The 22,153-nt window shown below is 37.7% G+C and overlaps 2 protein-coding genes across 2 annotated transcripts in view; one reads left to right on the top strand and one right to left on the bottom strand.

Annotated features, from left to right (window-relative positions):
* The window catches only part of LOC111268090 (uncharacterized), a 6,523-nt gene extending 5,058 nt beyond the window's left edge, over positions 1 to 1,465 (top strand). Inside the window, exon 8 of the mRNA XM_022846823.2 lies at positions 1 to 1,465. Within this exon, the coding sequence (XP_022702558.1) occupies positions 1 to 6 (6 nt within the window). The 3' untranslated portion in view covers positions 7 to 1,465.
* Positions 1,466 to 2,126: 661 nt separating this feature from the next.
* LOC111268087 (DNA-directed RNA polymerase, mitochondrial) lies at positions 2,127 to 21,675 on the bottom strand. The gene is made up of 23 exons (XM_022846815.2): positions 21,507 to 21,675; positions 19,883 to 20,164; positions 18,881 to 19,001; positions 18,368 to 18,534; positions 17,814 to 17,933; positions 17,233 to 17,336; positions 16,997 to 17,084; positions 16,627 to 16,806; positions 16,113 to 16,334; positions 15,591 to 15,785; positions 15,179 to 15,291; positions 14,639 to 14,711; positions 13,697 to 14,041; positions 11,158 to 11,382; positions 10,790 to 10,894; positions 10,339 to 10,475; positions 9,855 to 10,094; positions 9,568 to 9,751; positions 8,785 to 8,919; positions 7,478 to 7,629; positions 7,067 to 7,219; positions 3,374 to 3,590; positions 2,127 to 3,134 (listed from the first exon to the last, which is right to left on the bottom strand). The coding sequence occupies exons 2-23, from the start codon at positions 20,159 to 20,161 to the stop codon at positions 2,895 to 2,897; spliced, it is 3,795 nt and encodes a 1,264-aa protein (XP_022702550.1). The 5' UTR covers positions 20,162 to 20,164; positions 21,507 to 21,675; the 3' UTR covers positions 2,127 to 2,894.
* Positions 21,676 to 22,153: the final 478 nt, after the last annotated feature.

Here is a 22,153-nt window from a genome sequence, read left to right as displayed (position 1 = left end):
AACTGAGTCTTGCGTTCCGCAGTTGCCATGGCGTCATTGTATCTTTCAGGAAATTACCTTTTCCACTCATTCGCACTCCATGGTAGACCAGTGGGTGTAATTATAAAATCTCAAGCCTTCCGTCATTATCGGCTTATAATCTAAACCGAAATAGTACCTCCAAGTAACATTTTAAGATAATTTGCAAGTCAAAGTAACATTCGCTCTATAATTTGTTTGAAATCATCATTTGAGGTGCCTTCAACAGTATGCCGAAAATATAGTCATTTATGGATATGTCACTGAGTGTGAGAGTACGAGTTGCCATCAGCAGTTTGAGGGTCTGACATTACATTCATCAGTCTTTACCACAGAGTATACAAAATCCCATTAGAGCATGAGATGAGGCATTTTTAATACAGATTTGCGTGATTTTTTTTAACGTATCACGAAGTACGAATCTGAGACTGTATAGCCGTCTCTAAATTATGACTACTACTATTACCGTTAGTTGCTGTTTGTGCAACGGCGGCTTGTATTATCTTATTGTTCTCAACGTCAAGCTTATTATGTCACAATGGGAACCTTGCATGAACAATGTACTTCGATAAGTTTTTGTCTCGGTCTTCAAATTGTCTGTAAAAGTCAAAAAAACAGGTAAATTACTAGGAATTAATAGTATGGACGCCTCAGGATGTTAAGTCCGTTAGTAACCAAGCTAATTATGGAAATGTCTCTAAAAGGCTGAACCTGGCTAGCTCATCAGCTTTTTTTGTTATCACAGATTTCACTGTAAAGAAAAGCGGCTATTTCCAACAAATCCCATCTTGTTGTACATCCACTAGCCGGTGCTTGAATTGATTACAAGAGCGTCCCTTATTATTCCAGCCAAGTAAATAGTTATCGACAGAAGCTGCAAGATCATGCGTCCATTTTTACGTGATATTTGCTTTCGCATTACTGACCATCACAGTCGAACGTTTCCGGCCAACTAAACAGGCCTCTTGAAACCTTAAAATAAGAAAGTCCAGAAAAGTAAATGCCACGTCCCAAAAGCACGAAATCACGTTCGACTCACAACCACCATTTATTATCATACTAAATAGGTAACTTTTAGTGTTTTGTTAAATGTATAATGATTTCAGTTAAATGGGCACAGTGGATAAATAGACCGAACCATAGATCTACAAATACAATTAAAAACCATTTTCTACTGGTCTATACCACTTTGGAATTAATTGGCTCGGCTTAATATTCACAGACGAATAGTCGCTTCCCGAGCATGCAAAACTGATATAAACGGTAATAATGGCCATTTGCCTTGGACATGTCACGACGGAAACAATGAGGATCGAATAGGAATAGTGACTAAAATAGGATGACGCACTACGCCTTCGTAAGTGATATAAAACTTCAAATATATAAGAACAGTCACTGTTGACTGGTGGAAAATAAACCGACTGATCCTAGCCAATGCGTATAACTATGTTGGTTGGAAAACTAGTTTATAAAAACAGTGTCTAATAATCCGCTCACTCTAAATTTCTTTGATTGATTCAAAGATGTCGTAAGTTCCAGTTATTCAGACCTTTGCCTTGTTACGTTTCTGGACTCGAATTTTTACTTAACAAATAGGTGATTATTTTTTTCAATTTGATTCAGTTGTAGCCCTAATATTCTTGCAACCCAAGCCAAGCGATCCACTTCTATTGTGATTGACTTTTTGTATAATAACATACAATTTCAAGCTTAGTTACATTGGCGCAGGCATCAATTAGGTTCCTCCATTGAGGTCTGTTAAACATTCTTACCTATATCGACGTTGGAAATTTTAACTTCAACAAAACAATTTTTATTTCAAGCTACGCTTGATTGTATCACAAACTCGGATGCGGTAATTGTCATGGTGGTAGGTCTGAATTTAAAATGCTTACCTAGCGTTTAGCTTTCCCTCAGCGGATACTCGCAGCGTCAATTACTATTTCCCTATATTGCTGCCTTTACAGTGATTTACGGAGAAAATCCAGACTATTATTATGATGACGCAGAAATTACTTTTACAGTTTGACCGGAGCTAGCATCCCTTCATTCAAGATAATTACGCACTGAATCTGCACTAGTCATGAGCATGTATGAAGACAAACACATGCAAAATTATGTGCTTTATTAAAAATTCTTACTAAAGATTGTACACAAAAGTTGTATGTCTGGAACAAACAACAATGACTGCCTATGCATATCCTTTTCCTCGTATAATTGCTGAACTGACATCGAAGTACCATAGACTCAAGGTGTTTCCGTTCGACGTGATATTTCACTGAATTTCAATGAATTTACGTGAAGTATCAGCCCGAACGAACTGTAAACGCAGTCGTACGTGATATTTCGAATTTGACGTTATCTGCTTCTTGATCAAAAAATAGATATTAAAGAACAACAACATACATATTTCCCTCCAAAAGAAAATCTGCACCAAAGAGAATTCATCCGATTTAGATAGGAAAAATAAAGGACACTCTGTTTAACTGAGACATCATGACATGTTCCGCGCTTTAACGTAACGTTTGCAGGTCTTAGGTGACACGCGCTTGGACAAACAGTAAAAATGGTGTGACACTCCTCCGCAGCGCTCCTGGTGATTCCGAAAGTATTTACATCAAAACTCATTATTTCAATACCTATACACTAGAGTAGTACACGCCAAAGTCCGAATTACACGGTTGATACTTTAAATATGACATCGTATTCGAACGAACTCATAGTTATTTGTTTCCCTTAAAATACGACTTGGCCCATTTCATGATATAATATCCATAAAATAATCTACAACTATGCTTACGAATGCAAGCATTCATATACTCTATCGTAGGAAGTTTGATAAGATCTGATTGCGAAACAGCAGTTGAATTAGAACATTAGCCGAAAAAATACACAGAGTCGAGGACTTCCTTTAGATCAAATTCACCCTTTTGAGGAACTTGTCTCAAAACTTTGTTAAGCCTCTGCTTGATAATGTCTGAAACAGAACTGTCTTTGAGGATCTCGGCTGTGGGAAAACCGAACTGTTTCTGTAGATGAATCGACAAATCTTCAAGGATTGGGTACGAATGAAGGGCTACGAACTGTTCGCGACATAACTGATTCATGATATCCACCTGAAGAATTGCAAAAACGCAGAGTTAAAAGATCGACTAATCCTGTCTTCTTGTTCTTCCCTTTTCGTTACTTTAGCGTCATCACGACTTCCTCTCCAACAGGCTTGGTATCACTTGTTTGTTTGAGATATTAACTCGAATGCCACGGATAGAGCATAATAACATTAACAGAATACGTTAGCGCCATTTTACGCGGGACAATAAACAGCTAAATTAATAGATAACCATAAATCACGCACCGTAGACGGATGCGTCCAGAAACAGTCGTGAACGGATACAAAGGTGATTCCTGCTGCCTGCGCATGAATCGCCGTCAGCATCATGTGGCTAGAGTCGAGACTGTGAACAAAATTCGGTGGGAAAGCATTCTTCTGTTTATTCACGTTGGGTTTAGCGTCGTGGTCACCAAGATCGATGTATTGCTTTTTGATTGATTCTCCGAAAGACACCAGCGATCTAGAATAAAACAGAAACCCAAAAGAAGCCAAGACAAATTGAGGCTATGTAATCAGTAGAGGAGTAATACTCCTGCCCTACAGCTGATTGCAGCAGCCGAACTCATTTTAGAAGGGGCATAAGTGCACAAGGAGGTAGTCTAATCTCTACTGCTTTATAGGGCAGAAAAAGAGTTGTTCACAACACGGTTCAATATGATACTTTTTATTTGACGCACAAATGCAAGATGAAGCATTATCTGGTTGCCTGCGCGAACTATCCGAAACAAAGCACGCCACACGAAGACACTATTGATACAGATTTCTATTTCTATCTATTTTAACTGTTTATTTAATACACTTTTATAACTGTAGAAAAGTACTAGTGAAAGTTACTTCGGCTAGCTCTGCATTGTATCCTCATCAATCAGTACTAAGCATATTTTTGTCCAGTAAATTTTAGAACATCATTATAGAGAGCTTTATCGCAACAAATGTCATGTCTCTAAGTGAACCTTCTTTTAAACATTCTGTAAGAGCTTTTTCCTCCCTAACTAGTTTTATATTTAACACTGAGCACTCACACGGGGGCAACGGCATCTCGTAGCAATCAAATAATTACATGTAAAGACAGGGTATAGTTAGTGACTATAATTAGTCCTACGATTCTATTTACACTTCTGGCGTTCTGGATTAGCGACGTATTGCCACCGTGTTTAAGATATTTTGACGTTGAGGTCCCTAGACCACGCATTTCGCTGTCAGTATAATACCATGTCATGTGGCTATTTTATTCAAAGTGCATGGCGAAGCACTTAAAAACGAAGAACGTAAATCTAAATGTCGTCGGCGAAGAATCTGGACCAGCTTGTTCCACCTAGGTTCGCTGCTACCGATTCGATTTACAAACGGATGGACAAAAGCTACTACGGGGACTCCGCGGATATTGAAGGTAACTGCTTCATGCCTCCATGATGTTCATAGTGGAAGGAAAGACTCGGTCGTTTTCGATAAAGCCATTGTCGCGTAGACTCAAACGTAGAATATTTCCTGAGGCCGCTTTGTCGCCATATATAATTGTGGAATTCGCCACGAACTAGATAAAGCCATCGGCACCATAACAACTGAAAAATAAAGCTTTCTCGAGCTCGTCTTCACTGTCTTTTTCAGTATTTTGATTTTGCCTTGAGAAACAACTCGTTGACTCTTACTTAATGCCAAGTGAGTTGAAGTTGCCCAGTATAATATTTGCACGATCAGCGTCACACATTTCATCACCATTCAACTCACTGGCTATCCTTGATTTGCGTGCATAAGATTCCCTTCCTGTCTTTCACTTGTGTGCATGGGATTCCCTTCTTATCTTTCACGTGCGCGCATGGGATTCCCTTCTTAACTGAAAATTGGGGCACTGCCAATGGTTCTGCTTCCTATCTCGGACGTATATTTCTCCTGGCGGAAGATAATTTTACCGTGCTTATACCTATTATATATCTTCGAATGAATTCGTATGTTCCGTAGTTCTGCCCTTGTAATATAGGTTGACCGAGTCATCGTTGCCGTTAACTTAGTTTATCCGATAACTTTTTTTAGTCATAGGCTTTCACGCTTTGATCGGTTTTGATCTGTCAATGCACTCCTGTCCAGGAATTCTACTATTCCAAATGTCTTGCTTCAACAGGTCTCAAAATTTAGCTAGATTATTTCAACGCACAATTGATTATTGGAACAGCGATGAAATGATGTGGATTTAACCGGTTTCACTGATACCAGGCGGACATATGCATTGGTTTTAAAATTAATATATATCTTCAGCGCTGACGCCACTCGAGAGCACTGATCTATTTATTATCTTTTTTTTTCTCAGACAAAAGGAACTTTTTTTAGGAAGATCCTTAACCTGTCCGGCCGCGGCCTTGTTCTGCGGGTTCAATGTGTTGTTCATTATGTGCCACCTGAAGAGCTTTAAGAATACCTTTCCTCTCGAGTGCGTGTAAAATTTGACGCTTCGTTAACATGCACGGGTATCACTTACAGGATTACAGACATCTGCTGACATCCCTGTCCATTTGACGGTTCTTTATTACTTCTCTTACGAATCACACGAATTAGGATTGCCTCCGTTCCTGAAAATATTACTAGCCCGAGAGATTTGCTGAAAGCAGTTCAGGTTTCTTTTTAGGTATTGTTTCTCATTTTTCGGCAATCCGTTTTTGGGTTACCAAAGTGTTTACATCCAGTTTCTCTTTTTTTTTTTTTGAAAATCCGTCGCAGCAATGTTCTTTAGCCGACACAATTACCATGCCCAACCGATCATGACCCTGCTATGGTAGATCACCTATGCCAGTTCTTACGATGACATAGGAGGTAACGTGGTTAAGTACTAACTGGGAAGACACGTGAAATAATTTAAATCCAGAACAGTGCGCAGATACAATCTGTTTCGTACTCGAGGTAGCTAGAAACGGAAGAAAGCAATGTTTAACCGCAACACCGAACTTAAAATTCTAAGCTAAAAAAAATAGAGGATTGAAGTCTGTTGACCATGTTATACGTTGAAGTGTGTCCATAGCAGCTGTGATACAGCCGCTCATAGCACACGAATTAATTTGCAAAAATACGACCCTTATTATCAATGACTTTTCGACAATTCCGCCACATGTAGCAAGAAGTAGAGATGGCGTCGTTCATTGCCACTTTTACTGTTTGTTAGATTGAATCTTTTTGGACGGTTTTTCCTTTTTAAATTGTTAGATGATATAGTAAAGGTTGGGCAAGGATTGATAAATACGCACATTCTATAAAAACGTCCCATATCGGCACAGGACTCTCTTTGCCTACATGTATGTTTTAACATGCGGAACGCGGATCACCCCAACCATCAGTGTGTACGGGCAAACCGATGCATTCATTATTGTTGACCTCATAATCTGGCGTAATCAATATAAAGCTACACAAAAAACTGAGGGTACCATTCTACGTATTTTATGGCATTAGTACACGGACGAAAAAAATATTAAAGAACACTAGATCTTAGCCTTCAGTAGTAAGCAAAAAACCATCCAAACCATCGTATTCAAAATCTTTGCAGATACTTTTCTAGGCTGTGTTTTTACTTGACGCATGGCTGAAACAGATCTGAAAACCTATTACATTGCTCCTTCTAGAAGGCATAGGTGGCCAGAAAGTGGTACGCTATTAGAATTATGCAAAACGCATTTTATGCATTTTATCTGCTGAACTAAGGCTCCGTAATGGCGCAGTGGATAACGTGTTTGCTTTCTATATTTAGGGGACACATGGTGATCCAGGTTCGAATTCTGGCTCAAGCACACTTCGTTTCGTGCTGGGAGCCAGTTTCTGAAGCAATGCTTAAAGACTAGATGAAAATGATGAACGCGTTAACTCCTAAATTGAAATTTGGAGGCATTTATAATCACCAGAACTATGTGAAGTGCTAAAATGGCTTCGAACTTGTAAAACGTGTTGTTTACGTACGTTTTCTTAACAGGTACAAAGTAGGGCTGGACGACGGGAAGTCCGAGGGGTGTCACCCAGTTGATTGGCCGACATCTGATTTTCGCCACTAGCTTAGCACAATTAGTAAACCAATCTTGGATTTCTCTGGTTGCAGTGAACATTTCCCGTAAGCTGTTTTATAATCAAAAAAAGTGTGACAAGGATTTTTGAAAAAAATAAACCAGTTAGGCTCAAATTATATACACCACGTCCCAACTGGCAGTCCTAAATACTTTTATGAAAATTCTAACTCTAGTTATATGGAATCACAGTTGTATGCTTAGCCCACAGTCGATGCTACCTATGGGAATGTCAAAATTTATCAAGAAGCAAAAGCTGACACTTTGTTGAAGTAACAAACCAATGCCAACGATTCGAAAAATTAAGTACCTGAAAAACACCTTTTGGACAAGGTATGAGGCCGCGATGTGGGCGTATTGCTGTGGAAAATCATCCAGATCTTGCAACTGACGCAATATTTGCAGTTGAGCTCCATACTTGGTTACGCCGTACACAACTGTCATCACAGTTTGTTTAACTACCTGTAGAATCAACACGCAAATGAATTCATCTCTTGGCATTGTTTATGATGAACTTTTTTTTACCTCAATGGCTATAGGTGGACAATAGTTACTGTCTCTGGTGCTAGACGTGATGTTTTAGCGAATGGCTTATAACTTGCTACATCATGCATGGCAATTTAGGCTAGCAAATGACTTCACTCTATGGTACTGTTCTATATATATCTATATACGAGGCAAAAGCAGTCAATTTTTTTAGATTCTTTCCAAGTAAAGACAGATAAGCTAACTATTTTTTTGCCTGTCATAGAAATATTAGTTCTGACAGACATACTTACTCGATACAATCCCCATTCACGTCGATTACAACCTTCCTTTGGTACCCAAATCTATCGTTTCAAGGAATTTTTTTTTTGATCGTACAAAACAGCCTTGACGGCCAGTCGATGTTGCTGCAAAATGAGATTTGTCGGACATTTCAGCGCATTCAAATTTGGGTCCTTTGTCCAAAATATGTTCAGGCACCCAAGGACTAACCGGCCAGTATGAACTGGTACAGCATCTCGCTTAAAGATGTATGACGTTCCCTCGAACATGCCATCTATCTGTGGTCATACGACACTTTGTGGAACACAAGAACAAGCTTATTTGTTAATGGTTTCGCCTTCGCGGAAAAAGTATGCCAGCGCCATGTCTTTTTACTGAACATTAAATTTAGAACCCGTACATTGGTTACAAATTAAATTTTTCCCTAATAGGCATATCCTCTGGATAGTGAACAAGCCAGCGGTCGCTTCTGCGACTGATTTTTGCTCCGATGGTAAGCGCCCTTTCCTCAGAGAAGAATCAGAATCCACATGATTCTTTATCTACAGAACTGAGGGACGAACAACATCGAGTAGATTTCAAGTTTTAAGCGACTTCAGAACAGCGGAAGGGTCAATACACACGCTCTTTTCGACGGTGTTAATTTACTCGGAAGTCCGCACTGTTTTTTTGCATGGGATGGGCTTTCGCTTGTGCTGTACCTTAACTTGCTTCTGCCTCTTTTGCAGCAGCGTATTCGCTTGCGATGGAACCAGCGTCAATTTGAAATTCTTGAAAAAGTTTAGTATTTTTAACGTTCCGTTTAATACGAAAAGAATGAACAATACCTAAGTTTGGTTCAATGAGCACCTTTCTTTTGATGTGCCCTTCGAGAATCTGCGCAATGAGTACTCCGCTGTCAGCATCCTGCTTTCTTTGCCGTTCAACAACCTCAGCAATTCCGCTGTACACATCCTGAGGTAGATTCATTGGCCGAAGATTTACCTAGAAAAACACAGTTGGTAGATATCCGCAGTCCCCATTACTAGTACATATTAAATTAATTAATATCAAATGAAGACAACTGGCATATTGTTAGGTGCCTAATTTTTAGTTCACTCTGAAGATGAAAAACAGATCTAGTCGAGCTAGGCAGCTGTTTACAGGCATACATACATACATCCAGATACATATATAAAAATCTACAGAATTATCCATATTTTATCTTATTTATAAAATGATGTTTTAATTGCAAAATTAAAGTTCCACATTAGAATTTTTACAATACGTTTTTCTATGAAGAATAAGCTGACAAACACGGATGTTTTAATGGACAACTTATTCCATGAGCACTTCGTTCTGGGCTGATGCCTTTAGTTTAAAATCAAAATTGACTTGAGATAACCCTTTACAACTCACAAGGTCAGTTACTCGACAGATATTTTAGAAATGAGACGAGACTTAAGTGGAAAAAATTAATTAGAATGTTTGTGTATTTGGTTACATGAGGAAGCATATGAGCAGTTACCTAAATAGCTTTATGATACACTTCGTTCTTCCTTGGCAAATCTTCATGCCAAGTATGCCTAACATAATTGTACCCTTAACGACAATCCTTAATTCGAATAATATACGAATAAATTCTACACTAACCTGCTCTGCGCCTTGAAGATCCCTTCCCAGAGCGGCGTAATGCTGTAGACCATTACAACTGCCATCCTGATGGACGGGAAAGTGGCATACGTACTCAGAGGGGCCTTTGCCGCAGCGTAGAGCGTTGGCCACCTCTTTACAGGCAGCTAACGTCTGCCACGGCTCATCTGATTTTTGCCACCATCTGTGTAGAGGTAGGAATTTGGGACGTACATAAATTTAGCATCATAATTGTTTTATAGTTCATTGCATATTAAAAAATTCATGTCAATTAATAAGATACGTACTTCCTGCCGGTAAACGGATGATCTGCTGAGTCCAATATATCGCTCGTAATTTCCTCTGCGTATTTAAGTCTGTCAGCAACAGACTGTCTCTTCAAGAAGCCCGTCAGGTTGACTAAATGTAACTTCAGCCAATTTAACCCTTTAGGTCCTAACGGTTTGCCCTCGGCGAACATCAAACAACCACGCATGACGTCACTGCCAATATGACTAAAGTGCGGGGGGCACGGATACACTCGGCCTCTGTTAAATCACACAATATAAAATCAATTATCTGATAACACAGCCTACTTGCTAACAATCCTACGAAGCACTAGCTGTTGATCTACGTTTACTAAGTTTAGAGAAAGATAGACATGGATCGTAGGCGCGCTCACTTCTCTATTAACTCTTACCTTATTTATCTATCTAAAAATACACTCATTAAGCTAAGCAAAGGATTACGCCGAAATAGTAGGAAAATAATTCGCTTGTTAAAATACATTACCTGAAGTCCATATTGTGCGGGAACCAGAAGATGTTATCTTTGAAATGGTTGGCAATTGACAACTTGTAAAGCATATCACACCATAGCGAGTACGCTTCAGCACATTTGCGATGGTATAAAGCAAGCTCCCTAATGGACTAAAACGGAATCAAATAACAATCACATCCTAAGATTAGGCTTTTTCTCTATTAGAAATTATATTTTTCTGTACGGTATTAACACTTTAAAGGCTTAATTATAGTCGCTTATTGATAACTAATCAAGTCAGCTGCATTTTAGAAATGTCTTATAATTCTCGTCAATGATAATAGTAGTAATAAAAACAAATGACTAATATAGCGGTGATGATTTAGCATTACGCTTTTACCATTCATCCCTTCTATTTCTCTTGTAGGTGCATTACTGAAGTGGTTTTATTAATTGATTTTTATTACACCTCGTACTCACATACCTTATATTTATCTTGTTTTAATACTGAGTTGATAGAGGGTGGCATTTGAATAACGGTAGGTGGCTGAGGAATATCGAGCTTCGGGTTGCCATTATTTAAAAACACCTAATATAGACAAAGTCACAAATATTCCAAATTAATATTGTACAGATTGAAATATATAACTTGAAAAAAATTTCACCAAGATCGGATGGTATACATGCGAGTATATAAAAATATATTTAAAAAAAACCGCCAAACAACTTAGTAACAGCTACAAAAATAACAACTAACAAATCGTGGAAATTTTTACCTTCACAAAACTTTGTTCAAAGTTTCGCATGTTGTTCAAATGGCACGCTCGTCATCTACTAATCTTATGAAGTTACCTCAGTCACTAACTGCAACATAGGCTTGTTGATGATCCATGGACATTTCGAGAGAACATTGAGTGCGTCAAACGATGGGAATAGATCTTCACGTGGAGCCTTCTCCACGAGCTCTCTTTGGCTGCTTCCTTCGAATGGAAGCCGAATAAAAGGCACTTGAGACAGAAGGAGCGGTGAATCCACTGGATTACACCATGGCCGGGGAGGGCACAGCATTGGGATCATCTGCAAAAAATGGGAAGACTTCCAGGACATTATACACAGAATAAGAAATTGCAACATTATAATAATCGGGCTTAATCATTTCAATTACATTGACAATGGATTATTCAGGAGCATACACCAATTAAGTAGGTAGTACCAATTAAGCACCAATTAAGTAAGTAGGTAGATCAAGAATACCCTGTAAGTAATAATCACTACCAAAGGGGTGTCGCCATTACTCAAAATGGATCCAACCCACTCTCAGCAACTACATCATCTGAAACAACTGATGAGTAACTCAAATCATAACAAGAGTTTTTAAAGCTTTCAAACATCGAAACGGGTCGGCCCGAACTTACATTTAAGAAATTTACTTTACCCACTAATTCAAACTCAGACTTTTGTTTCTCAGACATTTTCAAGGTCTTCTATATATACGTGCTTTACCTTAATGGGTTCAATTTGCGCTAGTGATACAAAATAATGTTAACCCAATGGCCTCCCAGAAACCACTTGCATAACCGATCCGTCTTGCGTCATTTTGCAACGTTAAGACCAGCCTTACCAATCAGTTCACGTACAAAGATGTACCAGGTCGTGGGCTATTTTTAACGTTGTTTCAAGAGCCGTATCTTTGACATAGGCCCACAGGAAGAAATCGAGAGGAGTCAAAAACAGTACCGAAACGACCGCCGGGCGGCGGGATCAATCGGCAGGGGAACCGTGTTCCAAATAGATTGATTGCTTCGTACGCAATATAGTCGTCCCCGTTTATTGGAAGCAAAGGCTGTTTGGATCCACTGCTCTCAACTCGGTCCAACCCTTGCTTAAAAATGAACAACAGAATGCTCCTTGATAGGCCGAGTTAATGGTCACGGCGTCATATTAAAATCATTGGATCGGCATCTACGCTGTTTAGCACAACAACGTTGTTGCGACTTCGTCGTCCAGTTGGTAAATTTCCCTACCCTAGTTCGTCTGCGAACGAATCAGTCTTTTCAAATTTTTTGAGCAGAGTTCGTTTGCTAACGAAAAACGTTCTCCGTGTTTGTTTCGTAATCTTATATCTTATTTCGGCATAGGCTGTATTGTACAACAAACAGACGTTGTTCCAAATGGTAGCTTTTCATTAGGCAAACTGCACACCAATTATGTTTACTGCTTGATAATCGGCATTTGTTGATCAACACAAGCAAAAAGGATAACATGATCGTAACATATGTAATGCGCACCTAAAGGTATTAGATTTTGGATAAAGTTTTGACAGTTTTTACGCCATGATTGAAGCAAATATTTTTTATGGTAAGACAATATATTGAAACTATGATATAAAACATCTTGAGAAATTTCGGTAACATGATAATACCATCGCTATAGAAATTTTATGGTTTCTGAATTACGGAGAGTGAAAAATAACTTTTGCATTCTGTCATGGGAACTAAATTAGTCTAGTTAGGAGGATAGTCTGATGGTATAATATCTTGATTAGAGGGCAAATGCATTAAAATTTTTCATCCACGTTCTCTCAATTTCTGCTGGGCAACTAAATTGTGTATGTGGTCTGACATCACTACAGAGGAAGACGGCGATCGATTTTTTCAATGGCTGGTTGTAATCCTGTTAGTCGTCGATAATATAGACCGAATCAATCATCTGACTAGGTCGCTGTAACTTATAATGCGCGATTTCTTTCCAATCCTGCCAACATATAGGACTTCCTTGTATGTAGGTTATGGAGCACATTTTTGTCTTTGTACATTATTGTCGTACGTGAACGGCAGAACCCTCTTCAGACCATTTATTTCGACGCATTCTGACCATAAACAGCCTTCATTTTTTATGCGTCTGCGGTGCATTTGTGTTTTTATCGTGATAAAACTAAAAACATAATAAGAGCAATTTCACTCACTTTCAAGGCGCTCTATAAAAGTGTGAAGAAGTGAACGATGAGAAACGACTTTGGTGCATTTATTCTGTCAAAGCTCGGTTTTCAAATGCCACCAACGACCATCCGATGCAACGATACATATGACTTTACAGCAATCTAGGCAGAAAAACCGTCAATACTTTTTGATCACCTAATATATATGTATAACTTCTTTCCATTTAGAATATGGGACAGGCTAATAATGATTCAGTGACAGCCGCATAATAATTTCGTTAGGATACTAAGTACACAGATAACAAATAGATTGAACTTCAGTTAAAAAATTACAATAATTTATTGATATCCATATGACATTAACTGCAATGTACTTTAAAATGTAAGCTAGAAGTACAAACGACTTTTAGCACTGGCTAAGTAATAATTAAGCTGAAGACTCAAAATACTCGCCTTGACATCAAAGTATAGGTGCTCCAATTGGGCTTCACGATACAGTTTGGCGAGCGTTGGATGGGGCTTCGCTTCTTCCTTTTTACCCGTATGATTTTGATGGTCGCGGTATATAGTGTAAATAGCATTAACCATTACGGCTGGCTTTGCATCACTTTTTAGAATGTTGATGTCTATTTGAAGGTTGCGGAGCACTTGGTAAAGAAAACGGCCCACACCAATGGTTATTGATCTTGGCCATTGGGCTGGGCTTAGCTCTTCCACAGTGGGACCCCATAATGAATGACGGCTAAGCAGATCTTGCCAAATTTCCCGGTCTGGGCAGCTTTTCTCCGAATCGTAAGCCTAAAGCAAAATTAAAGTATTCGTCGTTGTAATAGGTAAAAAAAAATTTACCTTATATATATATATATATATATATATGTCAGGACATTGTTTTGTATCGGGATCAGTTATAGCTTCTGCCTCAGTACGAAGATATATTGCTAACTATAAAGTTTGTTATGTTTCGAACACCACATAACTTTTACTAGTAAAACTTCGGTGAGCACATACGCTTAGAACGTTTTTATCTTCTCTTTCAGTTAATAATTGGTACACGCTATCTATATATTCGTTGATATTGTAATATAACTCGCAAGGATTTGAAAGATACGAAAACTATTGCCAACCTTAGAAGACAGTAGACATGTTCAATTAAAAAATTACGTACCCGATCGAAATTACGTGCGTAATTTCGGTCGGGTACGTATCTTAAGAAATAAGATTTGGAAGTTTATTTACAATAGTTTAACACTCGTAATTCAGGACAATTGGAAAAGTAGTTTACATGACCGATTACATCAGAAATAGGTTCAAGGCAGACAATCCAGGGATATTGAATAGGATAACAATTTGGGGAAATCGCGAATATATATATTAGATTTTATTTTTTCTTTATACCTCAAGATAACTATCGTAGATTGCTTGTAATTTAGGGGTAATTCCATATTTCGTTTTGGCACTGATGACATACCTGAAAAACGTGAGAAAAAGAAACGTTTCGAAATCTGAATGAAAGTACTTCCCTGAGTTAATCAGTGCATGTTACTGCAGACAGAATTGTACTACAAGTAATAATTCTCTGTTTTTTGAAGAACTAACTATGATTTTGCCGTTTGAAATGTTTAGTCTCACTATAATTAGGTTTAGACTCCCCGAAAAATCTATTAATGTATATGAAACGATAAGATTTGTAATTAATATTAAGTCTAAACGGAAGCATTAAAGTGCAGCAAAACAACAAATTTAAAAATTACAACGTTGACTATCGACAGTTTCTCTATATATTAATGTATACGATAACGCAGATAAGAGCCTTATCTTTTCCTTATAGAATACAACGTGACACGTACCTGTTACGCCAAGCGAATGGATTTTCCGAACAATTTTCAGGACATTTTGTATGAATATGTCTAATGGGCAACTGAATGGAGTACTCACAAATCATTCATTCGTTGACCAAGCTGATCGCTGAGCTGGTTCATGCTAGGACTATACGTCTCCGATGAAAGGGCCATCGTGCGTATCTCATGCAACAGTAGAGTTACGGTAGCCTGATTATTTTGATAACAGTGAAGATAACGCATTCAATTGGTTGATTATGAAGGTATCTATATATATATCTGTCGTGATAAAGCAAAAACATATTTGTTTGCAAGAACACTTTAATTTAAAAGAGATATACCGCTTTAAGTCAGCGATCCGTTAAATATGAATATGTGACTATTTACACAACGCGACTGCAATTCTGTGAAATGCCAGCTGCACAGAAACATCTAGAAAAACAGTGAGTTCTCAGAGGACACAATGGTAACCGCGTGCGATCACGAATCAGTATATCGAAGAAGATCACCTTTGGGTCAAGTGCTCGAAGGTAAGGGTAAAGGGTCATTCCACTTTTCAATTTTTTATGATTTTCCAAGTTACGTAGCTCTCGATTAAAGGCTTGGCGAATATCATCAGACCATTTTTCTTCAAGGGCTGCTACCTGACCGCGCAGAAATTTCACATAAGGAGTCGGTTCCTTAGACGCAACTACTGATCTTATCTGTAATTAGTTAAAAAAGGTTCTGACTAACAAATTCGTTACGCACAATGGTACAATGTAATATAAATTTTAAAGATAACTAATTTTGGCAAAAACCATTGCAAATAGGGTTTGGGTAATTTCAGAATATCAAATGTTAACTTAGCCATGTTTGACAACATCAAGGTTATGTAGAATAGGCAACATACAAAAGCAAAAACTGTTGTAAATAAATGTACTTTACAAATAAAAATGTTAGCTCTGATTAATATATTCATATATAACGTTCATTCATTATATTCCTATGTGTTATTTAACGCAGTTATTTTACCACATACGTATTTTTACCTTAACCAGCATATTTAATTCGCGGTTCCATTGTTCCCTTGCGCCGTCAGCCATTCGTTTTAACGAAAAGTTTTTTGCTTCATTTGGGCTGGGTCTAACTATCCCGCGTTGGTTCAGATGCTGCAGAAGATCACAAGTGTACTTCATCGGAAACGTCTTAGCTGGTACCTCAAAATCTGCCTGTACCTTACGAATTGCTTTGATGGCATTCTCACGCTGAACCTAAAAAGCACCAATAAACGCTACGAAAAATATTAGCTAGCATTTAATTCGCCTAATATTCTGGCAGATATTTGCTGTTGCTATGTTCATTAGATATCGCTCAGTCTTGTATTAAATAACTTATAAACTTAACTTTTTCAGGTCAGAATTCCTAGTAAATTAACTTTTAAGACATCTTTAAAATCCATTACTGTAAAATGCTTTTGGGTATCATTGGGTTCTAACCGGAGGTAACGGGGTCAATGTATCAGAGTGAAAATTGTCCTTGTTAAAAAAACTATATTAACTATACCTTGGTGAATACAGTTTTCTGAAATAGCTGTTCAAATGTAATTTTTTTCTCGAACATCATGCTAATTATCTTAGAAATGAACTTCGCGTCTCGATCTTTGCTGACCGCAAGCAAATAGGAAAACGTGCTTGAGTCAAATGGAACGCCACAGTCAGCCATTATGCGTCGAATCATCATTGCCTGTCACAGAAATAAGAACAAGTAAATCATTAATAGTGTGGTATCACTAATGAAGTATGACACTGCTTTACAAATTGGAATTAAAGTTCAATTTACATAACCATACAGCTTACATTTGATCTGCCGCTGACGAATTCCAGAAAGGCCTTGTGTACCGTAATAAACGTAAAATAACAAGCTTATGACGTACCCCAGAAAAGTTTCCCGTATTGGCATATCCCGATAGTAGCGAATTGTATACGCCTGTCGGTATTGGGTGATGACCTCCCTTTCCAAGTCTGTGAAATAATATACAAAACAATTTACGGTGATTATTCGTCTTTTAGAGAACGTAATTAACATTCTATAGTCAAGTTTAAGTGTCTAACCAGTGGTGCATATTGTTTACGAAAACAATGTATACTCATATGCTTCTGTTTCACTCACTTCAACTCTAGCTTCCTTCGATAGTAGTGTAAAGTAGCAATGGCTTGAGATAGTTCACCAGAAAGGACTGAAGCCTCAACAAAACTTTTCAACGAATGCAACACCTACAAGCCTCACATTACAAACGCAAAAACAGACCACGTCAATTATGCAGGCGCCTAATGTATGTCTATATCGATTCAATCGGAAATATTATTGTCCAATTTTTTTCACATTACGTTTTTTGTAACGGCTATTTAAGAGATCACCTCAATTTATGCCCTCGAGAACAGAAGTGTTAAGTATAAAATACATATTTCTCTGAGTTGTTTTAATGCAGCTTGATTACATCGTCTTGTAAATTCAACAGGACTTGTATGTGAAGCTGTTTTAGATACCTACCCTAATACTCGGATGTTATATTGTTAACCCGTATATATCAAGTTTTTGACTACAAATAGCGATGATGAGTAAATGAAATTTTATTTGATTTTATTGTGGTGCCATTTAGCAAGCGATATCGAATTAAATATTTATGAGGTGATACTAAAAATACATTAAAAACACCATGGCTTAATTATATACGACTCCCGAGATTCTACCTGTGATTGGTATTGAAGATTCCGAGCGTGGCAATCTGCGGGGCTACTCGCAGATTTATGCTTGTCTTTCTCGCTCACCTTCATCTTGCTAGTTTCTTTAAATTTTGAATTTACTGTCTCCTGTAAATTTAAATATATTTGCAACGTTATCACCTGACAGTCATTTTATTCAGTTTGTTCGTACTGTGAAACCCCTATAAGCTTCTTTGTTTGCAGATATTCATTGTCGAAAACAAACAGTGATACTAGCCGTAAAGATAATTAATGATTAACTTGAGAATTTTCTTCCTTGAATGGATCACAAATCCTTCCTTGTGGCACACCAAGAAAAGCCATTCGAATATCCTCAGCGGCACAAAGAGTATGGCTATGAAAAATTTAGGCAATTAAGCAGATAACATCAAATACGAAAGGTATTCCAAATTGTTCGGTCTACTTCGGCTAGCCAGCCACACAGTGACAAAAGAAACTGGCTAAAATCACTGTGGCTAGTGGGTTACTTTAACTGATGCGCTGGCGTGTTGAGCGTGGATCAGTCTGTCAACTACGAATACCTGTGTTTCTGCATAAATTCCATATCCGTCTTCATCTAGCTCATCCAGTTCGATACTATATTGCTCAGGTTCGAGCGTACCATCGAGTATCGCAGGAGCGTAGGGCGTCGAGGAAAGTCCTTTAGGTCCAACTACTGATAAGGTCGTAGTTCCATCACCGGAAACACCTGAAAATCAAGCAAAGAAAATTAACGCTGGACAAATTACCACTGAAATTCTGTAAGTTCTTTGTTTAGCCTGATTTCCTTCTTCTATGCACTGCATGCCTAGTAAAGTAGCAGCAAGATGATGAACATAATCCAAAGGTTCCTAATACGCACAGTTCTCAGTTAGCTGTATAGCGGTCTTCGTTCCTACTTACTTCACTAAAACAAACTGCGTTTAAATGCTACCAGGATTCTTTGGAACTTACTACTTTGTGCTTTGTAAACGATGTAAGAGCTTACCTGAAAAGCTTTAAACTAAAAACTGCTGTCATTATTCTAGTCCCGATTCCTTTATTATGCAACATACCCTTCGGCATCTCCCGTTCATCGATTTTCAAAGATGATGGTATTGTAAAAGTAATATCAGACATGTTCATCGATGAAAGTCCAAACTCTAACTTTAAACGCGTCTGATGCACCTCCAGCACCTAAAAATTCCATGCAGGTAAGAAAAAAACATTTGACTTATATATAGCGAAGCAAAAAATTAGACACCAGGCTGCCTTCCTACATCAGTATACATTCCATGTCCAAACCTGTTTACAAAGTTAATCAGTGGGAAATAACATTTATTTCACATATAGTTCTTCTCTGCAGTTCTTTTAATATTCGTAATGCAACTAAGGTAATCGCTTAAAAATTATGCAGCCCTTGAGAGTTTCAAGGATGCCAGATGTATATATATCCAAGAAGTGTATTTCGTTTAGGACACAAAATAAAACAAAAACTATATAAAAAAAACTATCTTGAAGAACGTCAAATTTCTATTAAAACCACACAAAGCATTTAAGATATACTTAGCCTAAATTTGATGCCCATCAAAAAAAAAGATTGCAGTATTGCTTTAGTTCTTTTATATGTTTTATTCGGATATGTCTATATCAGAATGGAACTAAGTCGAGATTTTGCTTAACATCGTTTAAGACTACGCAACTTTTTGAGCACCCTGTAAGTCTACATAAATCTGCATTGTATGCACCTTATTTTAAGGTAGCAGATTAGCTAAACAAACATGTTGTCGAATATATTTAAATGTGTATACTTGTATCAAGTATATTTAAAACTAAACAAATTTGAGAGCTGATTTCTATTCATAAGAAACGGCCTAAATTATATAAAAATAGTTTTCTTCTACCATTGAATAAATAGTTAATATCATACATTATCGAAGAAAATTATAAATTAAAAAAAGTTCTAAGCATGATAAAATGTTTTTCTTGGTTTTTGTTTCTCTTCGTTATAACGTTCCCGTTAAGACTATAATAGTTTCGGTCATAGGTCATTATATGCAAACGTTCCTCAGACATACTTTTAGGAGCTTATCGTAGTCCTTAAGTGATACCCCAGAGGTCGAAAGTTGAATTCGGTCAACAACGACTTCTTGGTCGGAGTTCTCGTTGTCTGGTGAACCCAGTTTCTGACCATCTGAAGTCGTGAATTTGTGGTGACGGTTCTTGCTTGGCTCAACAGATTCTTGTCTTGAAGTAACTCCCCTAGGTGAAGATCCCAGTTTTAGGCGGAGATCAGTTCTTGCGTTTATGAAATTAGTCCCATTTACGCGATTTACGTAACCACCCATGCGGTACATTGCCTATGAAAACAATCAGGATATCGACAGGAGATGCTGAAACGAAAAGCGTGCTACCCGATCGAAGTCCCCTAAACGTTTTGCTATCGAATAATATAAATAAAACACTTCAGGAACAAATTACATTACGATACCTGGTAGACATCTACAGTTAATAATCACTTCGAAAGTTTATTTTTAGAACAAAATTAATAAACAGTTACAAAGTCCAAATAATGTCTGAATAGAAAAAAAAACTGCTTAGCGTATAGATGGTTACTCATATGAGTCGACAGGTCCAAAAGTAACGTAATAGGGAAAAAGAACCCAAAAGATCTCTCGTTGAACCTTATGTGAAAAGATTACCAATAATATGATAATTATATATATTAATGAAACATGTCATAACAATAACTTATAACATAATAATAAAACTTGCCCGAGTGCTCAAAATGTTACTTTAATGCTTCGTTCAAGTGTAAAAGCTGTCCCCACTGTACATACATACCACAATCCCTATTTACGAAATTGCATAAGACGAACGGTCTAAAAAGAAAACTTAGATAGAAGCACAAAGTAAATAAAAGTGGATCGAATCTTATGCTCATTTGAAACATTCAGGTAAATTGGTCCCATTTATTTCATTATAATAGAATCAGGATGATACTCTGGCAATATGACAGGTGAATCTTATGTCACAAATTGAACAGAGCAAGTAACTTTGATTTTGTTTTTTCTATAATCGCGAGCTACTATAATAGAATACGACTAAGGGTATTTTATAATTGTTAGCGGGCTATACGCGTGGAACCTTCACCTTAACAACTTTTTATGCAAAACATTAACAGCAACATTAAGTGCTCACATAACGCTATCCCTCAAAAAACCATAAATCATACGAGGTTTTGTTGAGTATGAGTCAAGCGAAAGAGCTGGCCATTAATCGGCGCCTTCATCTCCGGACATACAAAGCACAGGCTAATTGAGTTTGATTATAATCACCCGGTAGTTCGCACACCGTTCGGCACGTAGTTGTCTTCCAACGGATAATATTATAGATATGTAAGAATTTTCATTATCGTAGAGTGCCCCTGGGTAAATCATTTGCGGATTTCACATGAGCATTCAAAAGCATCATGATGGTAGCGACGCGACGAGAACAACATTAAACAACGTATCTACTAGGCCTTTGAGACTGCACTCGGAAGTTATTGGAACTTTAATGTGCAATTAGTGAAAAAAAATAAAAGCGACGACGTCGGCGGGTTCACGTGTTCCGCGCACCCACTACAGGCCGCATAGATGATCTATCAGCAACAAAATCAAACATTGCTAACAAAGGAAAACTGGTACAGACTAAACTCACTGGAGGTAATGCACAGAGCCTTCATCCACAGAAAAAAAGCACGGTTTTTCAACACAGACACATGTTAGTCAAATGTGGTGACAAGGACCGTTGACTCGGTCACACTCTTCTACAGTGCAATACCTGCTTCTCCTAGGACCCTCCGAAATCTAAACGAATACAACCGGTCCATGAAAACCAAAACAGCGCGCTCGCCAGCTGACCAGTCACAGCTCACAATGAACGCATTCGCTAGTCTACAGCGAAACGAGTGTTGCGTGTATGAACGAAATCAATAGATTGGTAACGGCCAAGCAGGACTTGTGCCACGAGAGCGCCAAAATATAACAAATTCTATGAGAATATTAAATAACATCAACCATTAGCTATAAAACGCTATTACTGTCATTGTGCTAGAATCAAATCAGGCAACTGTTTTTTTTAACGTGCACTGATAATCATAATTAAGAAGAATCAGAATACAAAGAAAAACTAAGAATTCTATAAGTCATAAAATCCACGTAGAAATCGTTGGTTGATATGGATACCTCTAGATCAGTCTAGTATTAAACTGTCGATAACCCATTATTATATCTTCAGCGCTAATTTTAAAAACAATGTATTTGGGGAATCGTTTCGGTATTGCTATGATAATCTTTCAGGAGTAT

Source organism: Varroa jacobsoni, unplaced genomic scaffold, assembly GCF_002532875.2.
Source record: "Varroa jacobsoni isolate VJ856 unplaced genomic scaffold, vjacob_1.0 scaffold_1256, whole genome shotgun sequence".
Classification (NCBI taxonomy): domain Eukaryota; kingdom Metazoa; phylum Arthropoda; class Arachnida; order Mesostigmata; family Varroidae; genus Varroa; species Varroa jacobsoni.
This window is presented reverse-complemented; position numbering and strand designations above follow the sequence as displayed.

Coding starts and splice junctions, on each gene's coding strand:
- LOC111268087 (XM_022846815.2), bottom strand. CDS start 20,161: ATGTACCGCATGGGTGGTTACGTAAATCGCGTAAATGGGACTAATTTC. Junction 17,934..18,367: donor GAATTTATGCAGAAACACAG/GTATTCGTAGTT, acceptor TTAAATTTACAG/GAGACAGTAAATTCAAAATT. Junction 3,591..7,066: donor TTTGTACCTGTTAAGAAAAC/GTACGTAAACAA, acceptor GTTTTATTCTAG/ATCGCTGGTGTCTTTCGGAG.